The following is a 20061-nucleotide window of genomic DNA, read 5'->3' on the forward strand; positions in this document are numbered from 1 at the left end:
CACCCGCCGGGCGCTGCAGGTGGGCGGGGCAGTCCGCGCGCTCCGGCAGGTGAGGGTGGGACAGCGGTTCCAGCGTCAACGTCACAAGGGGAGGCGGGTGGCGAAGGCGAGAGCGAGACCGCCTCACCTGTGGATGCGGACGGGAGGGGGGGTTGGGCGAAAGAGAGACAGAGGTGAGTCTGTGCCCCTGTCCCGCACCGCAGGTGAGTCTGTGCCCCTGTCCCGCACCGCAGGTGAGTCTGTGCCCCTGTCCCGCACCGCAGGTGAGTAGGTCTCATCCCCAGGCGCTGATTGTTACTCTGGATTGCGGTTCATAGGAGTGATGGAGGGGGGACCTTGCAAACTCAACTTGCGCTGTTGGAAATTGCTTCCCTTCGACCAGAGGGAATGGAAGCGAAAAGAAGAACCCCATCATTTGTCCGAAAGGAATGTCCACGATTAGGAAATACTCTTTTTTTTTGTTCTCCAACCTGGAATGTCAAATTTCCACTATTTTCTGTAAGGACTTCTGCTTTACTTGTTTTTCTTCACTTCAAAATGCATTTCGTTTCTGAAATGAAGGAGTAATGTTGGGGCAGCTGCCAAGAAGCAGTGGGGAAAGGCCACCATCCAAGTATTTCTACTGAAATATAATGAGGGTCTGCCAAGTTTCCAAATCTCCTTGTAGCTTTGTTGGGAATGTAAATAGTTTTCTTTCATGTTTTGAAAAAAACATTTTTTTTCATGATTGAAGCTCTGATGAGGAAAGTCTAAATTTTGTAATTTCTAAAATCTGGACTGAACTATTTTGTCTGACTTGGACTTACTTGAAATTTACGAATAAAGTATATTTTTGAAAGAAAGAATAACAAAGGCTTGTATTTCTGCAGTGGACTGTTGAACATTAGCCAATTATAGACCTGAAGTGCAGTGTAGCCTTTCCTGGTGTGATGTATGAAACACAGCAGCCAATTTGTCTACAGCAAACTGGCGCCAAGTAAATCATTTCCCAGTGGTGAGCCCACTGTGCTGAAGGTTGTTGGGCATATAGTTGTCATCCATTTGATGAACATGGTTGAGTAATGGGTGGATGCTGATAAAATTAGCATGCCCTCAGTTAATTGCTTTGTTTTGAGAATGAAGTTGGAAACTGTTCACCTTTTCTCCTGCCTGGCATGTTAGCCAAGTCTCCCTGCTCTAAAGGAGATGCTAGTTAGTAGACTCAGTTTACTTTCAGTCAGGCTGCTGTCTTGGAGGTGGGATTTCAGCAATAAAAGGTCTATTGATGTACTAAAGGTAACAGATTTAACATAGACAGCAAAATGTTCTTATTGTGGAACGAAAATAGAGTTAGTGATTGAGTCAAAGACCCTATCAAAGTGGGGAAATAGCATGTACTATAGTGCTTGATGGGGCTTAGAGACAAAAACAAGGCAGAAGTGAGATTAGAACTGTTCGTATGGGTACTAACCAGCAAACTGGATTGATTAGGCTTGTTTTGGTGCAGCTACTTCTGAGCAGTTCTGTGAAGATCTAGTTATTTGCTGAAGGGGTGAGGTGTGTGCTGACTTAATGTATTTTCAAAATCTAGTTTTGATTTCTTTTTTCCTTCCAACAGCAAGTGGTACATTAATATCTTAATACATTAATTTTTCTGAAATAAAATGTGCCAGCACATTTTGTAATGATGGCAAAGCATGTACACACAAGTGCAGACAATTGTTCTGTAATGGAAATGGATTGGAAACTGTTTCTTCTAATACTATACAAGAGGTAGAAAGTTTGAATGTCTGTTTGGATCCAAGTTTCTCAATAATCTTAATGCCTAATCTCAATGCTAAAATAGACAACAGGAGTAGGAGTAGAAGCCCTTCCAGAGATGATGACTGGACACTGAACCCGAAACCTAACTTTGTCTCTTCGTAGATACTACCAGACCTGCTCAGCTTTTCCAGCAATTTCTGTTTTTGCTTTGAGTTAGCTTTAAGGTGGTGGGTGGACTGATAGGTAAGCATTTGATTCAGACAAAGCAGGTAATTGCAATTTATGCTGTGATAGCACTAAAACTTCAGGAGAAAACATATAATAAGATCACATACAGGTATTTGGGATCCAGCCAGCGTAAACCATAAGACATAGGAGTGGAAGTAAGGCTATTTGACCCATCAAGCCTTTAATCATGGCTGATGGACATTTCAACTCCACTTACCTGCACTCTCCCCGTAGCCCTTAATTCCTTGCGAGATCAATAATTTATCAATCTCTGCCTTGAAGACATTTAACGTCCCGGCCTCCACTGCCCTCCGTGGCAATGAATTCCACAGGCCCATCACACTCTGGCTGAAGAATTGTCTCCTCATTTCCGTTCTGAATTGACCCTCTCTAATTCTAAGGCTGTGCCCAGGGGTCCTAGGTCTCCCCGCCTAACGGAAACAACTTCCCAGCATCCACCCTTTCTAAGCCATTAATAAACAGCAAGTAGATAAAACAGACAGTGATATCAGTGGGTTTAATTAGTATTGGGAAGGTGTCATCATCAGTCAGTTCAGTGTAATATTTGATGTTATCACCTTTTTAGCTCAAAATTAAGGCTGCTCTTAAATATTGATATAAATATAGGAGCACAGCAGGCCAGGCAGCGTCAGAGGTCGAGGAAAATCGGCGTTTTGGGTTGGGACGCTTCTTTAGAAATTCAGTTTTCCTGCAGTTCTGATGCTGCCTGGCCTGCTGTGTTCCTGCATCTCAACACTGTTATCTCTGACTCCATCTAAAGCGCTTGCTATCTCTGCCTGTAAATATTGTTTTGTTTTGCCATTCTGGTGGTATCTAGTGCAAGGATTTCATGTATCCACAATTGTACTTGAACTGGAACCCTTCTAGAAATATTTTCAGAATGCCATTCTGATTGTGAGCATGTTTACTAATGTTCTTTTGCTGAAATGTTAGCATCATCACAGTAGTACAGCATGTCGAATACAAACCAGAAATTTTTGAAGAGAAAGATAAGATTTTCCAACCAAGAGGCAACTAACTTGGGCAAAAGGATATGCACTAACTGGTGTGAATTGTGTAGCAAAGTTGGTCAGACCCCATGCCTTTTCCAGACTCCGGGGGGTGAATAAGTTACTTCACCAGACATGAAGTATGCACCTTGTGTGGACAAGGTTTGGCCAGTTGATTCCGTATCATGTCTGAGATCAGCAAGCAGTCGAACTTTGCATACTGCTTTAAAATTGATAGTCTTATTCAGAGGGTCACACGTTGGATATATTGTTTGTGCCTTGTTGCAGATGTTTGATTTAAGGCAGAAGGTTGTGAATCCAGAAAACACAGGCCAAGTACATAATAAATATAAAGCCTTTTCAGAGGAGGATAACATTGAAATTAGGCATGGTAAAGACGTGAAATTAGTGCAGCTAGAGAATGGTATGCTGAAACTATAAATAACTATTTAGGCTGCAAATTGAATATGTATGCAGGTCTGATTACCTCATTTTAGAAGAGATGTAATTGCATAAGTGAAGGTACCAAGAGAATGGTGAAGATGTTGCCAGGACTGGGAAAATGTAGCTAAAATTTAAGATTGGAAAGGTTGGGGAATCCTCCTTGGACTAGAGGATGCTGAAGGCATGATAGAACATAGAACATTACAGCACAGTACAGGCCCTTCGGCCCTCGATGTTGTGCTGACCTGTCGTACCGATCTCAAGCCCATCTAACCTACGCTATTCCATGTACATCCATATGCTTGTCCAATGACGACTTAAGTGTACCTAAAGTTGGCGAATCTACTACCGTTGCAGGCAAAGCATTCCATTCTCTTACTACGCTCTGAGTAAAGAAACTACCTCTGACATCTGTCCTATATCTTTCACCCCTCAATTTAAAGCTATGCCCCCTTGTGCTCGCCGTCACCATCCTAGGAAAAAGGCTCTCCCTATCCACCCTAATAACCCTCTGATTATTTTATATGTTTCAATTAAGTCACCTCTCAGCCACCTTCTCTCTAACGAAAACAGCCTCAAGTCCCTCAGCCTTTCCTCGTAAGACCTTCCCTCCATACCAGGCAACATCCTAGTAAATCTCCTCTGCACCCTTTCCAAAGCTTCCACATCCTTCTTATAATGCGGTGACCAGAACTATACACAATATTCCATGTGCGGCCGCACCAGAGTTTTGTACAGCTTCACCATAACCTCTTGGTTCCGGAACTTGATCCCTCTATTAATAAAAGCTAAAACACTGTATGCCTTCTTAACAGCCCTGTCAACCTGGGTGGCAACTCTCAAGGATCTGTGTACATGGACACCGAGATCTCTCTGCTCATCTACACTACCAAGAATCTTACCATTAGCCCTTTACCTTGCCTTCTGGTTACTCCTACCAAAGTGCATCACCTCACACTTGTCTGCATTAAACTCCATTTGCCACCTCTCAGCCCAGCTCTGCAGCTTATCTGTGTCTCTCTGCAACCTACAGCATCCTTCATCACTATCCACAACTTCACCGACCTTAGTGTCATCTGCAAATTTACTAACCCATCCTTCTACGCCCTCATCCAGGTCATTTATAAAAATGACAAACAGCAGTGGACCCAACACCGACCCTTGTGGTACACCACTAGTAACTGGTCTCCAGGATGAACATTTCCCATCAACTACCACCCTCTGTCTTCTTTCAGCAAGCCAATTTCCGATCCAAACTGCTATATCTCCCACAATTCCATTCCTCCACATTTTGTACAATAGCCTACTGTGGGGAATCTTATCGAACGCCTTGCTGAAATCCACGTACACCACATCAACTGGTTTACTCTCATCTGCCTGTTTGGTCACCTTCTCAAAGATTGAGATACACAAAATTGAGCTGCCCTGACTGGGGTAGGGAAAAAAATGCAATTTGCCTTGAGTGCAGTGACCAGGCAGTGCAGGTTTAAAATGATTGGAAACATTAGAGGAGAGATGAGGAAAATGGTTTTCAGCCAGCCGTTAATAGGATTCTGGAATTTACTGTCTGGTAAAGGTAGTTGATGCAAAACCTTCAACTAATTTAACAGTATTTGGATATACCTCGTGCTGTAACTTGCAGGACTATCGATAAGAATTAAAATAACTTTTTCACCTCAATCTAGAGATTTTTTTGGTTTGGCTTTGGGTTTCTCGTTTGGGTTTGGGTTTGTTTTCATTCACCCCAATCTGTTCGTTAGATGAGGTGTAGTTATGTAGTGCAGCACGGTGGCTCAGTTTAGCACTGCTGCCTCAAAGTACCAGGGACTTGGGTGCCTGTCTCTGCAGAGTTTACATGTTCTCCCTGTGTCTACATGAGTTTCTGTTGGGTGCTCTGGTTTCCTCCTACAGTCTAAAATGTGCATGCTATATGGATTGGCCATGCTAAATTGCCCATTAGTATCCAGGGATGTGCAGGCTGTAGTAAATGTGGGTTACAAGGATAGGGTTAGAGGTGTAGGTCTGGGTGAGATGCTCTTTGGAGGGTTGTTACAGACTCTGAGGTAAATGGTCTTTATCCCCACTGTAGAGATGCTCTGAAGCATTGTCTTCTGTATTTGTGTTGATATTTGGGCTGTTAGAAGCAGAATTAAAAGCACTCACCAAATATTGTCGATTATGATTTTGAAAGACAAAACATGCAACAAAACTTCAATTTCCTGGATATGTGGTGGTTAAATTGGCACCAGACAGCATGTATAAGTTAGCAATAAATACAGTAACTGACAAGCATTTAAATAAATATGCATTTAAAAAGAGTTGCAAACTATTTATGATGTGTGATGTCATTTTTTTTCCGGGTCACTGTTAGTAGATATTCCTTGTTGACAAGCTCCTCTTGTCAGCCTCTTTCCATCTTCCTTTTGCAGCCAGTTGACTCTCCACCCCTCCCCCACTGTGGGATTGTCTCGGCCTGTCAAGCCCCTTCTTTGCAACCTCTTGCTTCTCTGCTGTCTCCCTTCACTTCTCTCCAATTCCTCCCCCTCCTTTGCAGCCATTCACTATATCTCTTCCCCTTTGTAGCCAACTACTGCTTGACATGCTGGCAAAATATTTGCTTGCCCATGGTCTTATCTGACAGACTTTCTGGACACCTCCCCAGCAAGATTTTTTAGCCTGGCCGTCTTACTTCAGTGCTGCCATTCACCTTACTAGTCTCCACAGATGGGCTGCTTCCACTCCATAATTGATCAGCAGCAACTGCGGGAGGGAATAAGCAGAAAAACAGCTGCTTTCAAAATTTCAGTTTCACAGCTTTGACTTTTTTCTGGTTTGTGACCTTCATGATTTACTTTCCTCTGGTGATTTGGCCTTGTTCGTGGGTAACTTTGTCCATTACATATCTATGTACTTTGAGCACTGATAAGGGCCAAATAGCTAAAACATGGGTTTAGGGTGAGTTACGTACTTTTTTGCCAGATGGACCAAGTGGTCTTTTTCTATTGTAAAGCTCTGATAATTATTAGACATTGAGAACACTCAATGTCGAGGATTATTGGGTGGGGGTTGGGCAGAAAATAGGTTAGGTCTTGGATTGGAAGAATGCCTAGTCATTGGCTAACATTTGTTACCCATCCCTAGGTGTTCTTGAGCAGGTGGTCGTGAGCCACTTTCTTGAATCACTATTCACTGTCTAGTGCAGGTAAACCCATATGCAAGGGAGTTCCAGAATATTGTCCCAGCGACACTAAAGGAATGGCAACATAGTTTCAAGGCATGATGATGTAATGCTTGGATAGGAACTTTCAGGGAACTAGTGCTCCAGCGGTCCTTGACCTTTAGATGATGGAGGTTGTAGGTTTGGAAGGATGATTGCTGACTTGCTGCAGAAACTACTGTACATGTTGTATACTGCTAGTTTGTGTCAGTGGTAGGGGGAGTACATGTCAGAAGCTTGTGGATGGGACTGCTTTGTCATTGGTAATGTAAAACTGCTTGAATGTTGATGGAGCAGGTGTTTTCAAAAGCTGTTGGATCATGAGGTGGTGGCATAATGATAATGTAACTGGACTCGTAACGCAGAACCCCAGGTTGATGTTCTGAGGGCATGGATTCCAATCGCACTGTTGAAAATGTTGGAATAAAAAGCTAGCTAAATGGTAACCATGTCACCATTGTCATAAACACCTATCTCATTCATTAAGGTCCTTCAGAGAAGGAAATCTGTTCTTACCAGATCTGGCTGACATGTGAATCCAGAGCTATAACAATGTGGTTGACTCTTAACTGCCTTCTGGGCAATAAATGTCAGCCTCACCCGCGATACCTACGTCTAATCAATAAATTTTAAGAAAAGCATCATATACTATTAGACCATGCTCGTCACTGGTTTTTGCATTCAGTTGATGTTGGCAGCTTTTTATTAAGCTGTTTGTGTACCTTTTTAATAGCTTATTGTTTTGGATTCAAAGTGATTTGCCTCTTCCAGCAAAGTTAACAATCCTAGGATATTATTTTGTGACAAGTGAGGCCCCACTTTCATTACGTGCATAGATGTAGTTAGGTGTCTGAGTGCATCGGTCGCAGTCACTCTTTTTTTTTCTTTTCTCTTGGTGGCAGACGGTATTAGTACACATTTCAGAGCTGGTAAGAATTAAAAACGCTACTGTAACAATTCAGATCTGGTAGTATCTGGCAAGAGGAGAATGAACGGCAGTGATGTTTTGAGTCAGTACCTGCAGAATTTTACTTGATGACTGTTGAGATCTTCCTGATCATTTGCTGAATTGATTGGTATTATGAGTTTAAATTACGGTTCATTGGAAATATTTGAATAATTGGGAGTCTGACCTTTTAATTTGTGTTTGCATATTCAAAAGTTCTCTCGTTTTGGAGTATCTGCTATACTGATTGTTATTAGATTTGGAAGTGTACAGGTCCAACTTGTTGCGAATTACTTTCCATTGTTTCTGTATTGTTATTTTGTAATTGATATTTACAATGGCTTTGATTAATGCTATACTTCTGTTATTTTTCTTCTTTTCCAGGTCTGGATGTGTGAAGGCTAGCACTTGTAAAATAAAACTTTAAAATATCGCTGTAGTCAGTATGGCAGCACCGGTGAATACTCAGAATCCTAGTAAAACTTGGGAGCTCAGTCTCTATGAACTGCACCGGACTCCACAGGTGAGTAAAACAGGGCAGCTCAGCCTCTACGAACTGCAAAGGACCCCGCAGGTACGTGTGAAGCAGAGGGGATATCCCTTTATGTCTATTTTGCATGTTTGCATGAGAGATATACAAATTTTTAAAGCAAAAGCCTCTGCATTGCTGTAAAGTTCACATTTCTGAATGGTATCTGGGCACACAGCAATAATTTTCCAACAAAACTGAGTGCTGTACATTGCTTCCCAGCTCAGTATTTTTCAAAATTACACACTCTTTTTTTTCTCTCTTTCTTTCAAGTTAAACTTTGCGTGTACTTTTATTATTCCTTCTTTCCGGGTCACCACCAAAGCACTCTGCTTGAAAAAGAGAGGTGTTTGTAGTCTTGTTCTCTTGGGATATTTTCCCTGACCAGGGATTTTGCAAAAGTCTGCTGATCTGGTGCATCTGGCATCCAAACTCGCAATAGCTTAGTTTGATTGTATGAGGTCTACAGTTTGGTTCCATTACTTCAAGTGTGCTTCTTTAATATTATATTCGTGACTCCCGCCTTTTTCTAGCAGGCTTATGTTAGTGATAAAACTCTCAAAGATTTTGTCAGGAGAAGGAATCTTTTGTGTTAGGGAGTTAAAACACTATTCATTATATCGGTTTTTACAGTTTAAAATGATTATTTTAAATAAAACGCTGAGTTCCAATAAAACTGGTTAAATAGTTATAGCTGCATCATAGTTGTAGATAATGTTTGATTCAAAGAGCAGTTTTATGGTTGCAGTCAGCAGTGTTTCTAATACAGCTGAGAAATTGTTCAAAATAGCCTCTATTAACACATTTTTCATTATGAATAGTTGAAATGTTCTGTGATTTCATACATCTAAGATTAAAGTGTATTTTAAAGATGACTTCACTGGAAAATTTAAAAATAATATCACAAAGGTAAAATAAAATCTTTTTTATATATGGGATATATAAAATGTTTCCTACTCCATTTTCACTTTTAATTAGAAATGTGCCCTTTTTTCATTTACATTAATAATTGTCCACCATTTTTACATCTGTGTTTTGATTATCCATCGCAATTCATGCGAACAGATGTATCAGGCCTGAACATGGATATTCTACAGATGAGTTAAGTTTTTAAAAAAAAAAGCAAGAAACTGTCAAAAGTTCTGATGTGGACAGTTTTTCTATTAATGCACAATAAAAATGTATAAGTTTACTTAGGCAAATTTTATATTCTACCAGAGAATTTTGATATGTTTGAATATATTTTACAATATGTTTGGTTTAGAATTCCAACTTTACATCCTGTGGTGCTCTGTAGTTTTTAAGTGATGCTTTTTTTTGAAAGAAACGAAAGATCAGTAAAGTGAGAAAGGTTGCTGATCCCTGTAATGTATTAATTGGTTTGAACTTGCATCCTGCCATTTTCCCTGAGGTGCTGTGTAGTTCGGGTCCATCTTCTGTACTTTGACAGGTGTTCTTGTTAGTTTCGTGACTGGAAATGTAAACAGAAAACATTGTAAATGCATTGAGGGTTAGTTGATGTGTATGGAGAAGAGGCAGGTGATAATACTACAGAATGGTCTGGTCAGCTGTCCATTGATTAGCATTTGACCAGTGCTGCCCTTGAGTCAAACTTTGTTTTTGAGAAACTGTAAGGTTGCATGATAATTATCCCTGCTGTGCAATCAGTTAAGAAAGTGACAGTTGTAACTTGAAAAATTAATACTGTGTGCTGCTACTGATGGGTGTGCATTAAACTCGTGTATGCATATTTGTGGATTCTGCATCTGTGGCTAATTTGAACACTGCGCAATAATTATAATCTGAAAGTCTTGCTTCATCAAAGGAAACTTCCATTTGTGCAAAGGCCAACAAGATCTTGGTGATGAAGACTACTTCCTATATAATTGTACAGCACAGAGGGATACCATTAGGCCTCTTAAACCTGATCTGGTTCTTTGGATAGCTTTATCAATTGACAAAGTCTGTCTCCCCCCAACCCTCCCCAACCTCCATTTCGTTTTAAGTCTTTCCGGGTGTATGTCGATTTCTCTTGAGAGTTACCATTGAATCTGTTTTCACCACGTTCACAGTGCATTGCCGATCGTAACCACCAGCAGAATTTTAAAAAAAATACCCACCACCTCCTTGTCTCTTCAGTTGATTCTGTTGTTATCCAGTTAGTGAATTTTTGTCAGCACAAGCAGTTTCTCTTCATTAAATGTATCAAGGCCTTCATGATTATGAACACCTCTTTCACCTTCCCTTATCCAGACCTCCTGCAATGCTGGGCAAACACAACCTCTGCATTTTTTCTATATAACTGAAGTCCCTTGTCCCTTGAACAAGTCGGGTAAATCTCTTCGTTATACCCTCTCTAAGGCCTTCTGCTGAATTGTTCTGCCCTTGATTGGAAACAACTCCAGTTGAGGACTAACAAGCCATTTCTGAATGTTTAGCAAATCTTCCTGGATTTTGTTTTCTGAGCTGCTTTTTTTTTTTTTGTTTTTTTTGGCAGCGTTGTGCAATTGTAAACCTCCCTGAGAAAACCTTCATTCATCACTGTGAAAAATCATTTCTGACTGCATATCCTCTTTGTTAACTTTGTTTTTGATTTATGACCCTTAAAATTCATGGAGAGATCAAATTCCTGGCCAAAACTTACACTAATATTTTAAGTTGTTATTTGTTGGAGCAAGGGATGCACACTCAAAGAAGGGTTAGTTCTTTTAATGAATGGTGTGAATCCATTCTGGAGATTCAATGATTTTGTTTTCCTGGGCACATGTGGGGCATGACCTGGGAAAGGTGAGATGGAGGCACTGAAGTCTTCCTGCGTTAATTCTAGAACCTCCAGATTAGAGCCATATATGTCTTAGAACGTCCATGGAAGTTCTGCCTGGCAGCAATCTGCATGGGCCAATTTTCCAGAGAAGTGTCATTAAGCAGAGCGTCCTAGCCTCATTACGGTGCCCTGGTTGAGAATGTAATTTACATTAAGGGAAATTACAGAAGGGCTCTGGGTTAGATAAAACTAAAAAAGGATTAGAATTGGTACAATAGCGAGACAAAAGCAGCTTTAAGCTACGTGTGTAAACACCTTTAGTATATTCAACATTTAATTAGTGAATAAGATGATGATTGTTGGGGGTGTAGTGTATGGCATCATTTCAATGACAATAGCTCTGCTTTAATTGAAGAAGGGCATGTCTCTTACTGCAAAATGGTTGGATAGAAGGAATATATATTTATGTTTTCGAAAGGTTCTACTGCAACGTGAGCAAAATTCTCTTTATAGCATATTTTGCATCAGTTTTCAAAGATGATTCTGAATGTTGGAAGAATAGCAGTAGTTCAAAAGGGAGAGTTCAGATAATGAAGTGCTATTGAATGGAAAAAGTTAAGCTCAAAAGTAGAATAGACACTGGAGCCCAATGTCAGGTGACCAAAATACCATGACAATTTGGCAAGGCTTTCAAACATTTTTGAACTGCAGAAGCCGATTCAAAGGACTGGAAGGTTGCCAGAATTGCACTTGTTTGAGTAGAAAGACAAAAATTATTGGAGAACTATAGATCAATCTGCCTAACATTATAATGAGGTAACTAGACAGCACGGTGTGGATGAAATCGATTTAGACTAAAAATAAATGAGCCATTTGTGTCCAGTAAATGCAATACCATTCTGACAGGGATTAACTGAGTGAGACAGAAAATATTGTGGCTGTTGTTTTGAGAAGGCATTTGATTGTGATAACTAAGAAATTACTTAGATATAAAAACTCTTTAACCAAGTGGCAAGGGAAAGTGTGGAACAGAGAGAAATTATTATTAGATTTTTTAAAAATACAATTACTGGAGAAGTTAACCTCATGGCCCAGCATGTCCCTTATCCTACCATAGAACAGGAGTAGACCATTCAGCCCACTGAACTTTCTATGACTTCCAATAAAATTACAACTGTTCATCCACTTCAATGCTTTTGTACATACTAGTCCCATATTTGGGGAGGCAAGGGCCTAGTGGTATTATTAATGCTGGACTATTAATCCAGAAATTTAACTAATTTCTGGGCACCTGGGTTCAAATCCTGCCATGGCAGATTGTGGAATTCGATTTGGAGGGGACAAAAAAGGATGTATCTGGAATTAAAAATATAGTGACGACCATGAAAACATTGTTAATTGTCTGACAAACCCACCTGGCTCACTGATGTCCTTCAGGGAGGGAAATCTGCTTTCTTTGGGCTGAGCTGGACTGGACTGGCCTGGCCTACATGTGACTCTAGACTGACAGCAATGTGGTTGACTCTCAATTGCCCCCTGAAATGACTTAGCAAGCTGCTCAATTCAAGGTCAGGTGGGGATGGGCAATAAATGTCCAACCAGTGAAAGCTGAAATTTCATGAGTTTTAAAGAAATCTGTTGGTTATTGGTGATCTATCAGTCATACTTTAAATCCACTCAGTATTTCCACAACCTTTTGGGTAGCGAATTCCAAGCATTTTCACCCTCTAGGTTTGAAAAATAAAGCTTCACCTCAGTTTTAAGCTGCTTCACCTTCGGTTTGAAATTGTACTGCCGGTTCTAGACTCCCCAACCCCTGATTACCTGTGTATACTGAGTATATTCCTTAAATATTTTGTAGGTTTCCATGAGATCAGCTGTCTTGCTTTGAAGCTGTAGAGAATATGCACAAGGTTTTTTCAATGCTGCTGTGTAGGATAGGCCACCCATTCCAGGAATTGGCCTGGGAATTATTCTTTGTATTCCCTCTGGCAGTAATATCCTTCCTAAAAGTAATAGGCTAAAAACAGAACATAGTACTCCATTTATGGTCTAATCGAGGTTTGAGGAAAACATTTCTACTCTTGACTACTGGCAGTGAGGCTTACATACTATCAGTCATCCTAGTTTCCCACTGTAACTACGTTAGAGGCATTCACTTTGAAGCATATAAAGTCAGAGATGTGCTGTATGGAAACAGACCCTTTGGTCCTACCTGTCCATGACAACCAGTTATCCTAAATAAATCTAGTTTCGTTTGTCAACATTTGGCCCATATCACTCTCAATCCTTTGTATTCATTTTCCCATCGGGATGCCTTTTAAATGTTGTTATTTTGTCAGCTTCCTCCCCCTCCTCTGGCAGGTCATACCATACATGCACCACTTCCTGCATGAAAAAGTTGCCCCTTAGGCCCCCTTTAATTTTTTCCCCTCACTTTAAATCTAAGCTCTCTGGTGTTGGACTTCCTCACCCTGGGGAAAAGACTTTGCCTCTGCGCCCTATCCATGCCCGTTATTTTATACACTTCTTATATGGCCACTCTTCGGGGAAAATATCCCCAACTTATTAAGCTTCTCTGTATAGCTCAAATCCTTCAACCCAGGCAACACCCTTGTAAGTCTTTTCTGAACCCTTGCAAGTTTCACAACATCCTTCCTATGGCAGGAGACCAGAATTGGACTCAGTATTTCAAAATTGGCCTAACCAATGTCCTGTGCAGCCACAACATGACCGCCTGACTTCTATACTCAACGCACTGACCAATAAAGGCAAGCATACCAAACGTCGCCTTCCCTATCCTGTCTACCTGGGACTCCACTTTCAAGGAACTATGAACCTGCACTCCAAGGTCTGTTGGTTCAGCAACACCCCCCAGGGTCTTACCATTAAGTGTATAAATCCTGCCCTGATTTGTCTTTTCAAAATGCTGCACCTGATGTTTATCTAAATTAAACTCCATCTGCCACTCTTTGGCCCATTAGCCCAGGTGATCAAGATCCCATTGCCCTGAGTTAACCTCCTTCGCTGTCCATCACACCTCCAATTTTGGTGACATCTACTGACCATACCTCCTATGTTCACACCCAAATCGAATAGAAATGATAAAAAGCAATTGACCCTGCACTGAGTTCACAAGGTGTGGAGCTGGATGAACACAGCAGGTGAAACAACATCAGAGGAACAGGAAAGCTGACGTTTCAGGTCTGGACCCTTCTTCAGAAGTGCATAGAAACCCAGCACTGATCCTTGTGGCACACCACTGTCACAGGTGTCCAGTTAAAAAAAGCACACTCCATCACTGCCTTCTGTCTTCTACCTTCAAGCCAGTTTTGTTTCCATACAGCTAGTTCTTTCTGTGTTCCATCTGATCTAACCTTGCTAATCAGCCTACCATGAGGAACCTTAGCGAATGCCCTCATCAATCCTCTTCGTTACCATTTCAAAAAACTCAATCAAGATAATGAGTCCAGATTTCCCAAGCACAAAACAGTGTTGGCGATCACTAATCAGTCCTTGTCTTTCCAAATTCAAGTAAATTCCGTCCCTTAAGATTCCCTCCAACAACTTGCCCACCACTGATCTCGTGCTCACTGGTTTACGATTCCCTGGTTTTTCCCTACCACCTTTCTTGAAGCAGTGGCACCATGTTAGCCAACCTCCAGTCTTCTGGCGCTTCACCTGTGGCTATTGTTGATACATATGTCTCAACAAGCGGCCCAGCAATCACTTTCCTCGCTTCCATCAGAGTTCTAAGGTACACCTGATCAAGTCCTGGAGATTTATCTGCCTTTATGCATTTTAAGATGCACTACCACCCTCTGTAATATGGCCATTTTCGAGACGTTGCTGTTTATTTCTTCATGGAAGTTCTGCCTGACAAGCTGTTGGGCCAATTTTCTGGAGAATGCCCCTGCCCTACTGTGCTGTCCTGGTTGAGAAGGTTTATCAAACATGATTTTGCATTTACAAACCCACGTGAATTTTACCCAATCAGAACATTACAAATGTTGTGATGGATGGACATTTAGATAACAGGTTCTAGCACCTTCACTATTATTACTGAAGTAAGGCTAACAGGTCTGAAGTTCTCCGTTTTATGTCTCTTAAATAGTGGGGTGAGATTTGTTATTTGTCCAATCTGCAGGAACCACTCCAGGATCTGTAAAATTTTGCAAGATGATCACTACTGTATCCATATGTGCTATTTTTCTGCAACATTTTGGAATGTGCAACATTGAAGCTACAAATTTAGCAACTTTCAGTTCTGTTCGTTTCTCTAAAACAGTCTTCCTAAGAGACACTGATTTCCTTTAAATCCTCATTCTGCCTAGTACCTTGGAACTCCAATTCTGGAAGATCTCTTTCTTCCCTGGTGACAGATTCAAATCAATAATTTGACTTTTTTGATGTTTTTTTATTTTCCTTTTTAAATTCTTATGACTCTGTCTATGTTGGACCAGCATTTTTTTTGAGCCAGACATCTTTTGATGTACATGTGGAAGCTTTTACAGTCCATTTTTGTGATTTTATGCTTTATATTCATATTATTCATTTTCAGTTTCAGGGTCTTCCTTTGTATTCTAACATCCCACTAATCCTCAGATTTACCACTGCTTTTAGCAACCGGATAGAGATCTTTTATCTGATACAATTCTTAACTTGCTTTTAGGACAAGGTTGACGGTCTTTTCTTTTAAAGGAATGGATAGTATGCCTTAGGAATAGAAAAATGAATGCTGTAAACTATATAATAAATCATTAAAGAATATCCATTCTCTATAAACCGCCTGAACTTTTTTCCAATCGATCTCAGCCTGTGTGGCCTCAAACCTTCATAATTTCTTTTGTTTAAATTTAATATCCTAGTTTCAGGTTGAAATACTTCAATTTCAAACAAAATGTAAAATCCTATGATACGTTTGTTCATCCTTAAAAATTCTTTTGTGAGAAGATTATTAATATGCTCTCTTCATTACAACTGAACAGATCTAACATAGTCTGTTGTCTCTTCAACTCCTTAATAGAAAATCATTCTTTATTATTCAAGCTCATTAGCTTTATCTATTCTCTGTACAGATGGAAGTCTCTGTGATTACTGTGTTACTTTCACCACATGCTCCTCTAATCCCCTGTTGAAACTATGCCTCACACCACCACTACTGTCTGTTGACTTAAAACAATTATCATTATTTGCTATCTTTTCAAGTTTCTTAACTCCACCCAAATTCCCCAATTTATTCTTACAATCTGAGATCTCCCCATACTAATGTACTGATACTATTCCTTATGGATGTGAGTTTGCTCGCTGAGCTGGAAGGTTAGTTTTCAGACGTTTCGTCACCATTCTAGGTAACATCATCAGTGAGCCTCCGATCAAGTGCTGGTGTTATGTCCCACTTTCTATTTATCTGTTTAGGTTTCCTTGGGTTGGTGATGTCATTTCCTGCATTGGTGATGTCATTTCCTGCATTGGTGATGTCATTTCCTGCACTTTTTCTCATAGAGTGGTAGATGGGCTCCAAATCAATGTGTTTGTTGATGGAGTTCTGGTTGGAATGCCATGCTTCTAGGAATTCTCGTGCATGTCTCTGTTTGGCTTGTCCCAATCAAAGTGGTGTCCTTCGTCATCTGTATGTAAGGATACGAGTGATAGTGGGTCATGTCGTTTTGTGGCTAGTTGATGTTCCTGTATCCTGGTGGCTAGCTGTCTGCCTGTTTGTCCAATGTAGTGTTTTTCACAGTTCTTGCAAGGTGTTTTGTAGATGACGTTCGTTTTGCTTGTTGTCTGTATAGGGTCTTTTAAGTTCATTAGCTGCTGTTTTAGTATGTTGGTGGGTTTGTGGGCTACCCTGATGCCAAGAGGTCCAAGTAGTCTGGCAGTCATTTCGGAAATACCTTCGATGTAGGGGAGAGTCGTTATGGTTTCTGAGCCCGTTTTGTCTGTTTGTTTGGGTTTGTTGCTGAGAAATCGGTGGACTGTGTTCGTTGGGTACCCGTTCTTCTTGAATACGCTGTATAGGTGATTTTCTTCTGCTCTTCGTAGTTCCTCTGTGCTGCAGTGTCTGGTGGCTCATTGGAATAATGTTCTAATGCAGCTTCGTTTGTGGGTGTTGGGATGGTTGCTCCTGTAGTTCAGTAAAACGAACATCATCTACAAAATACCTTGCAAGGACTGTGACAAACACTACATTGGACAAACAGGCAGAAAGCTAGCCACCAGGATACATGAACACCAACTAGCCACAAAACGACATGACCCACTATCACTCGTATCCTTACGTACAGATAAGGAAGGACACCACTTTGATTGGGACAAAACATCCATCCTAGGACAAGCCAAACAGAGACACGCATGAGAATTCCTAGAAGCATGGCATTCCAACTGGAACTCCATCAACAAACACATTGATTTGGAGCCAATCTACCATCCTCTGAGAAAAAGAACAGGAAATGATATCACCAACCCAAGGAAACCTAAACAGATAAGTAGAAAGCGGGACATAACACCGGCACTTGATCGGAGGCTCACTGATGATGTTACCTAGAATGGTGACGAAACATCTGAAAACTAACCTTCCAGCTCAGCGAGCAAACTCACATCCAGAAACTCAACCTGAGCTACAAATCTTCTCAAAGCTCACTATTCCTTATTATCAACACAGTACCATCTCCTTTTCCTTTTTGGATGTCCTTTCTATATGTTAAATATTCTTGAATATTTGGTTGACTGTCTGGCCACCCTGTTTCTGTCATGGTTGTTAGATCATACCCATTCAACTCTATGCCTTTAAATCATCTATCTTGTTATGAATGCTTTGTGCGTTCAGGTAGAATGCCCCTAACTTTCTTTTTAGCACGATTCCACTTTCTGAGCTTAGTTGATGCTTGCCTGTGTTTTGGCTGCCATATTATTTAATTTGCTACTCCTTTGCTTCCTGTTACCAGCTTTTCCTGTTTCTAATTTGAGCACTCTTAGGTTTTCCATCCCCCAACAAGCTAATTTTAAACTGTCTCCAATAGCACCGGCAAACCTTGCTTTGAGCAATTCAGTTCCTGTGCTATTAAGATGTAAGCTGTTCACCTTTGTAAGGCCACATACTTGAACCACTCCTGACCTAACAACGCAGAAATCCAGTGAGCTCCTTCACACATCAGTTCTCCACCATATACTCAATGAACCAGCTGTCCTATTCCTGTGCTCACTGGCTCATTGCACACAGAATAATTCTGAGATTACTGTTGTTGATATCCTAAAACCTCCTTTGGGACCTCGTTCTTGTTTTACCCTATGTCAATGATTGCAATGCAGGCCATTTCATCTGGCTGTTCACGCTCCTGCTGAAGAAGGTCAAGGAGCTATTTGGTGACATCCTTGAACCTGTACCCAGGGATGAAGCTTAACATCCTGGAAACTCATTTGCTGCTCCAAAACTATCTGTCCGATTACCTGGCTGGAATCCTCTATCACTTTTACTCATTCACTATTCTTTCGTTTCCCTATAAGGCAGGTGCAGAAGTGTGCAATTTTGCCTGTCGGGTCTGCTCTGTTATTTAGTAACATCATGGTTGATCTGATCATCCTCAGCTCCACTTTCCTGCTTTCTCTCCATAACTCTTACCAATTAAAAATGTGCCTGTCCCAGCCTTGGATGTACTGAATGACCCAACTCAGCAGCCGTCTGTGCTAAAGGTTTTCGCAGATGATGTACACTCAGAAGAAATTACTCCTCATATCTGTCTAGAATGTATGACCCGTTATTTTGAGATTATGGTGTCTGGCCCTAGACTTTTCCACAAGGGGAAACAACCTTTTCTCATTAACCCGATCAAATTCCCTAAGAATTTTATATGTTTCAATAAGGCCACCCTTGATCTGTACTCCAATGGGTACAAGCTCAACTTACTTTATTCTACTATCCTGATTAGACAGTCCCTTCATACCTTGTATCAGTCCAGTGAACCTTCTCTGAACTTCCTCCAATGCCAATATATCTTTCCTTACATATATCCAAAACTCTTCACAGGATTTCAGCTGTGGTCTAATTAGCACCTTGTATATTTTTAGCAAAACCTCCATTCCCTTTGAAATGAAGGCCAGCATTCCATTAGCATGACATTCCCTATTACCTGCTAAACTTGGATTTTTGTGATCCACGGACAAGGTCTCCCAAATCTGTTTGATAGCTTGTTGCCATGATCTCCATTTATGTAACTTTTAGCTTCTCGATTGAGAATTGCTTTCCCATCTATTTTGTATCATCTTCAAATTTGGCTACAGTGCATTCACTTTCCTCATCCAAGTCATTACTATGTATTGTCAATAACTGACCTCAACACTGATCTGTATGGCATTCCACTTGTTACAGTTGTTGTTCTGAAAATGTCCCCCTTATTCCAACTGTCTTCTCTTAGTTAGCCAGTTCTCCATCCTCTAAAACTGCCACAGATTTTCCTCTGACTGTACACCCTTGGTTAACCATTGCTATTTTCAGTATCCAAAAACCTGATTTGTAAGCGTGACAGACTCAGGAACTCCTACTTTAGGGTTTTGGAGTAGATCTGTAGCTCGGGGTTGCAGATGTTGAGTTTGCTTGAGTCACTGCACAGAGGATGTTGCTAAGCATGGTAACGAAACGTCTGCAAAACCACAAACTAGCTCGCGAGCTGACCAACCTCAACTCCTGCTTTGCCCCGCTCTTTCACTTAGACTCCCTCGTGGTCACTCATTTCCTTACTGACTATACACTCTTATCCTACATTATTGAACACGATTTGCTATCCATATAGCTCTTTACCATGCAAATGCATAGCAATGACAACAAATGCTATTTGATTTTTCCAAACCAAGAGCTCAATATTGTGTAGCTAGCAACATTTCCTTGGTTTGGGACATATGGTGCCTCCATAACTTTGTGCATAATGTAAAATATATATTCCATTTGGATGAGCTGACTTGCCACAGCAAACTTGAAAAACAAATTGCACTTATAGTAACTAGACTAATTTATCATTTACTCAGCTTCTTTCCTGTACAAAAATACATAGACAAATGTTGGCTGCTTTTGCAGCAGGGTTTGAGTACAGGTGAAATGTCTTCCTGCAGCTATACAGGGCCTTGGTGAGACAGTAGCTAGAGTAGCATGTGTATTTTTGATCTACTTACTATTTAAAGATATGC

At 40.8% G+C, this 20061-nt stretch overlaps 1 protein-coding gene across 3 annotated transcripts in view; it reads left to right on the forward strand.

Moving 5' to 3' along the window:
• The window catches only part of LOC125446501 (E3 ubiquitin-protein ligase RING2-A-like), a 40480-nt gene that overhangs the window by 392 nt on the left and 20027 nt on the right, over window positions 1-20061 (forward strand). For 2 of the 3 annotated variants that reach the window (XM_048520131.2, XM_048520130.2), the window contains exon 2: window positions 7973-8162. In XM_048520131.2, the coding sequence (XP_048376088.1) occupies window positions 8034-8162 (129 nt within the window). In that variant the 5' untranslated portion in view covers window positions 7973-8033. The remainder of the gene's footprint in view (window positions 1-7972; window positions 8163-20061) is intronic. The other variant, XM_048520132.2, reaches the window with a different exon arrangement.

Source organism: Stegostoma tigrinum, chromosome 34, assembly GCF_030684315.1.
Source record: "Stegostoma tigrinum isolate sSteTig4 chromosome 34, sSteTig4.hap1, whole genome shotgun sequence".
Classification (NCBI taxonomy): domain Eukaryota; kingdom Metazoa; phylum Chordata; class Chondrichthyes; order Orectolobiformes; family Stegostomatidae; genus Stegostoma; species Stegostoma tigrinum.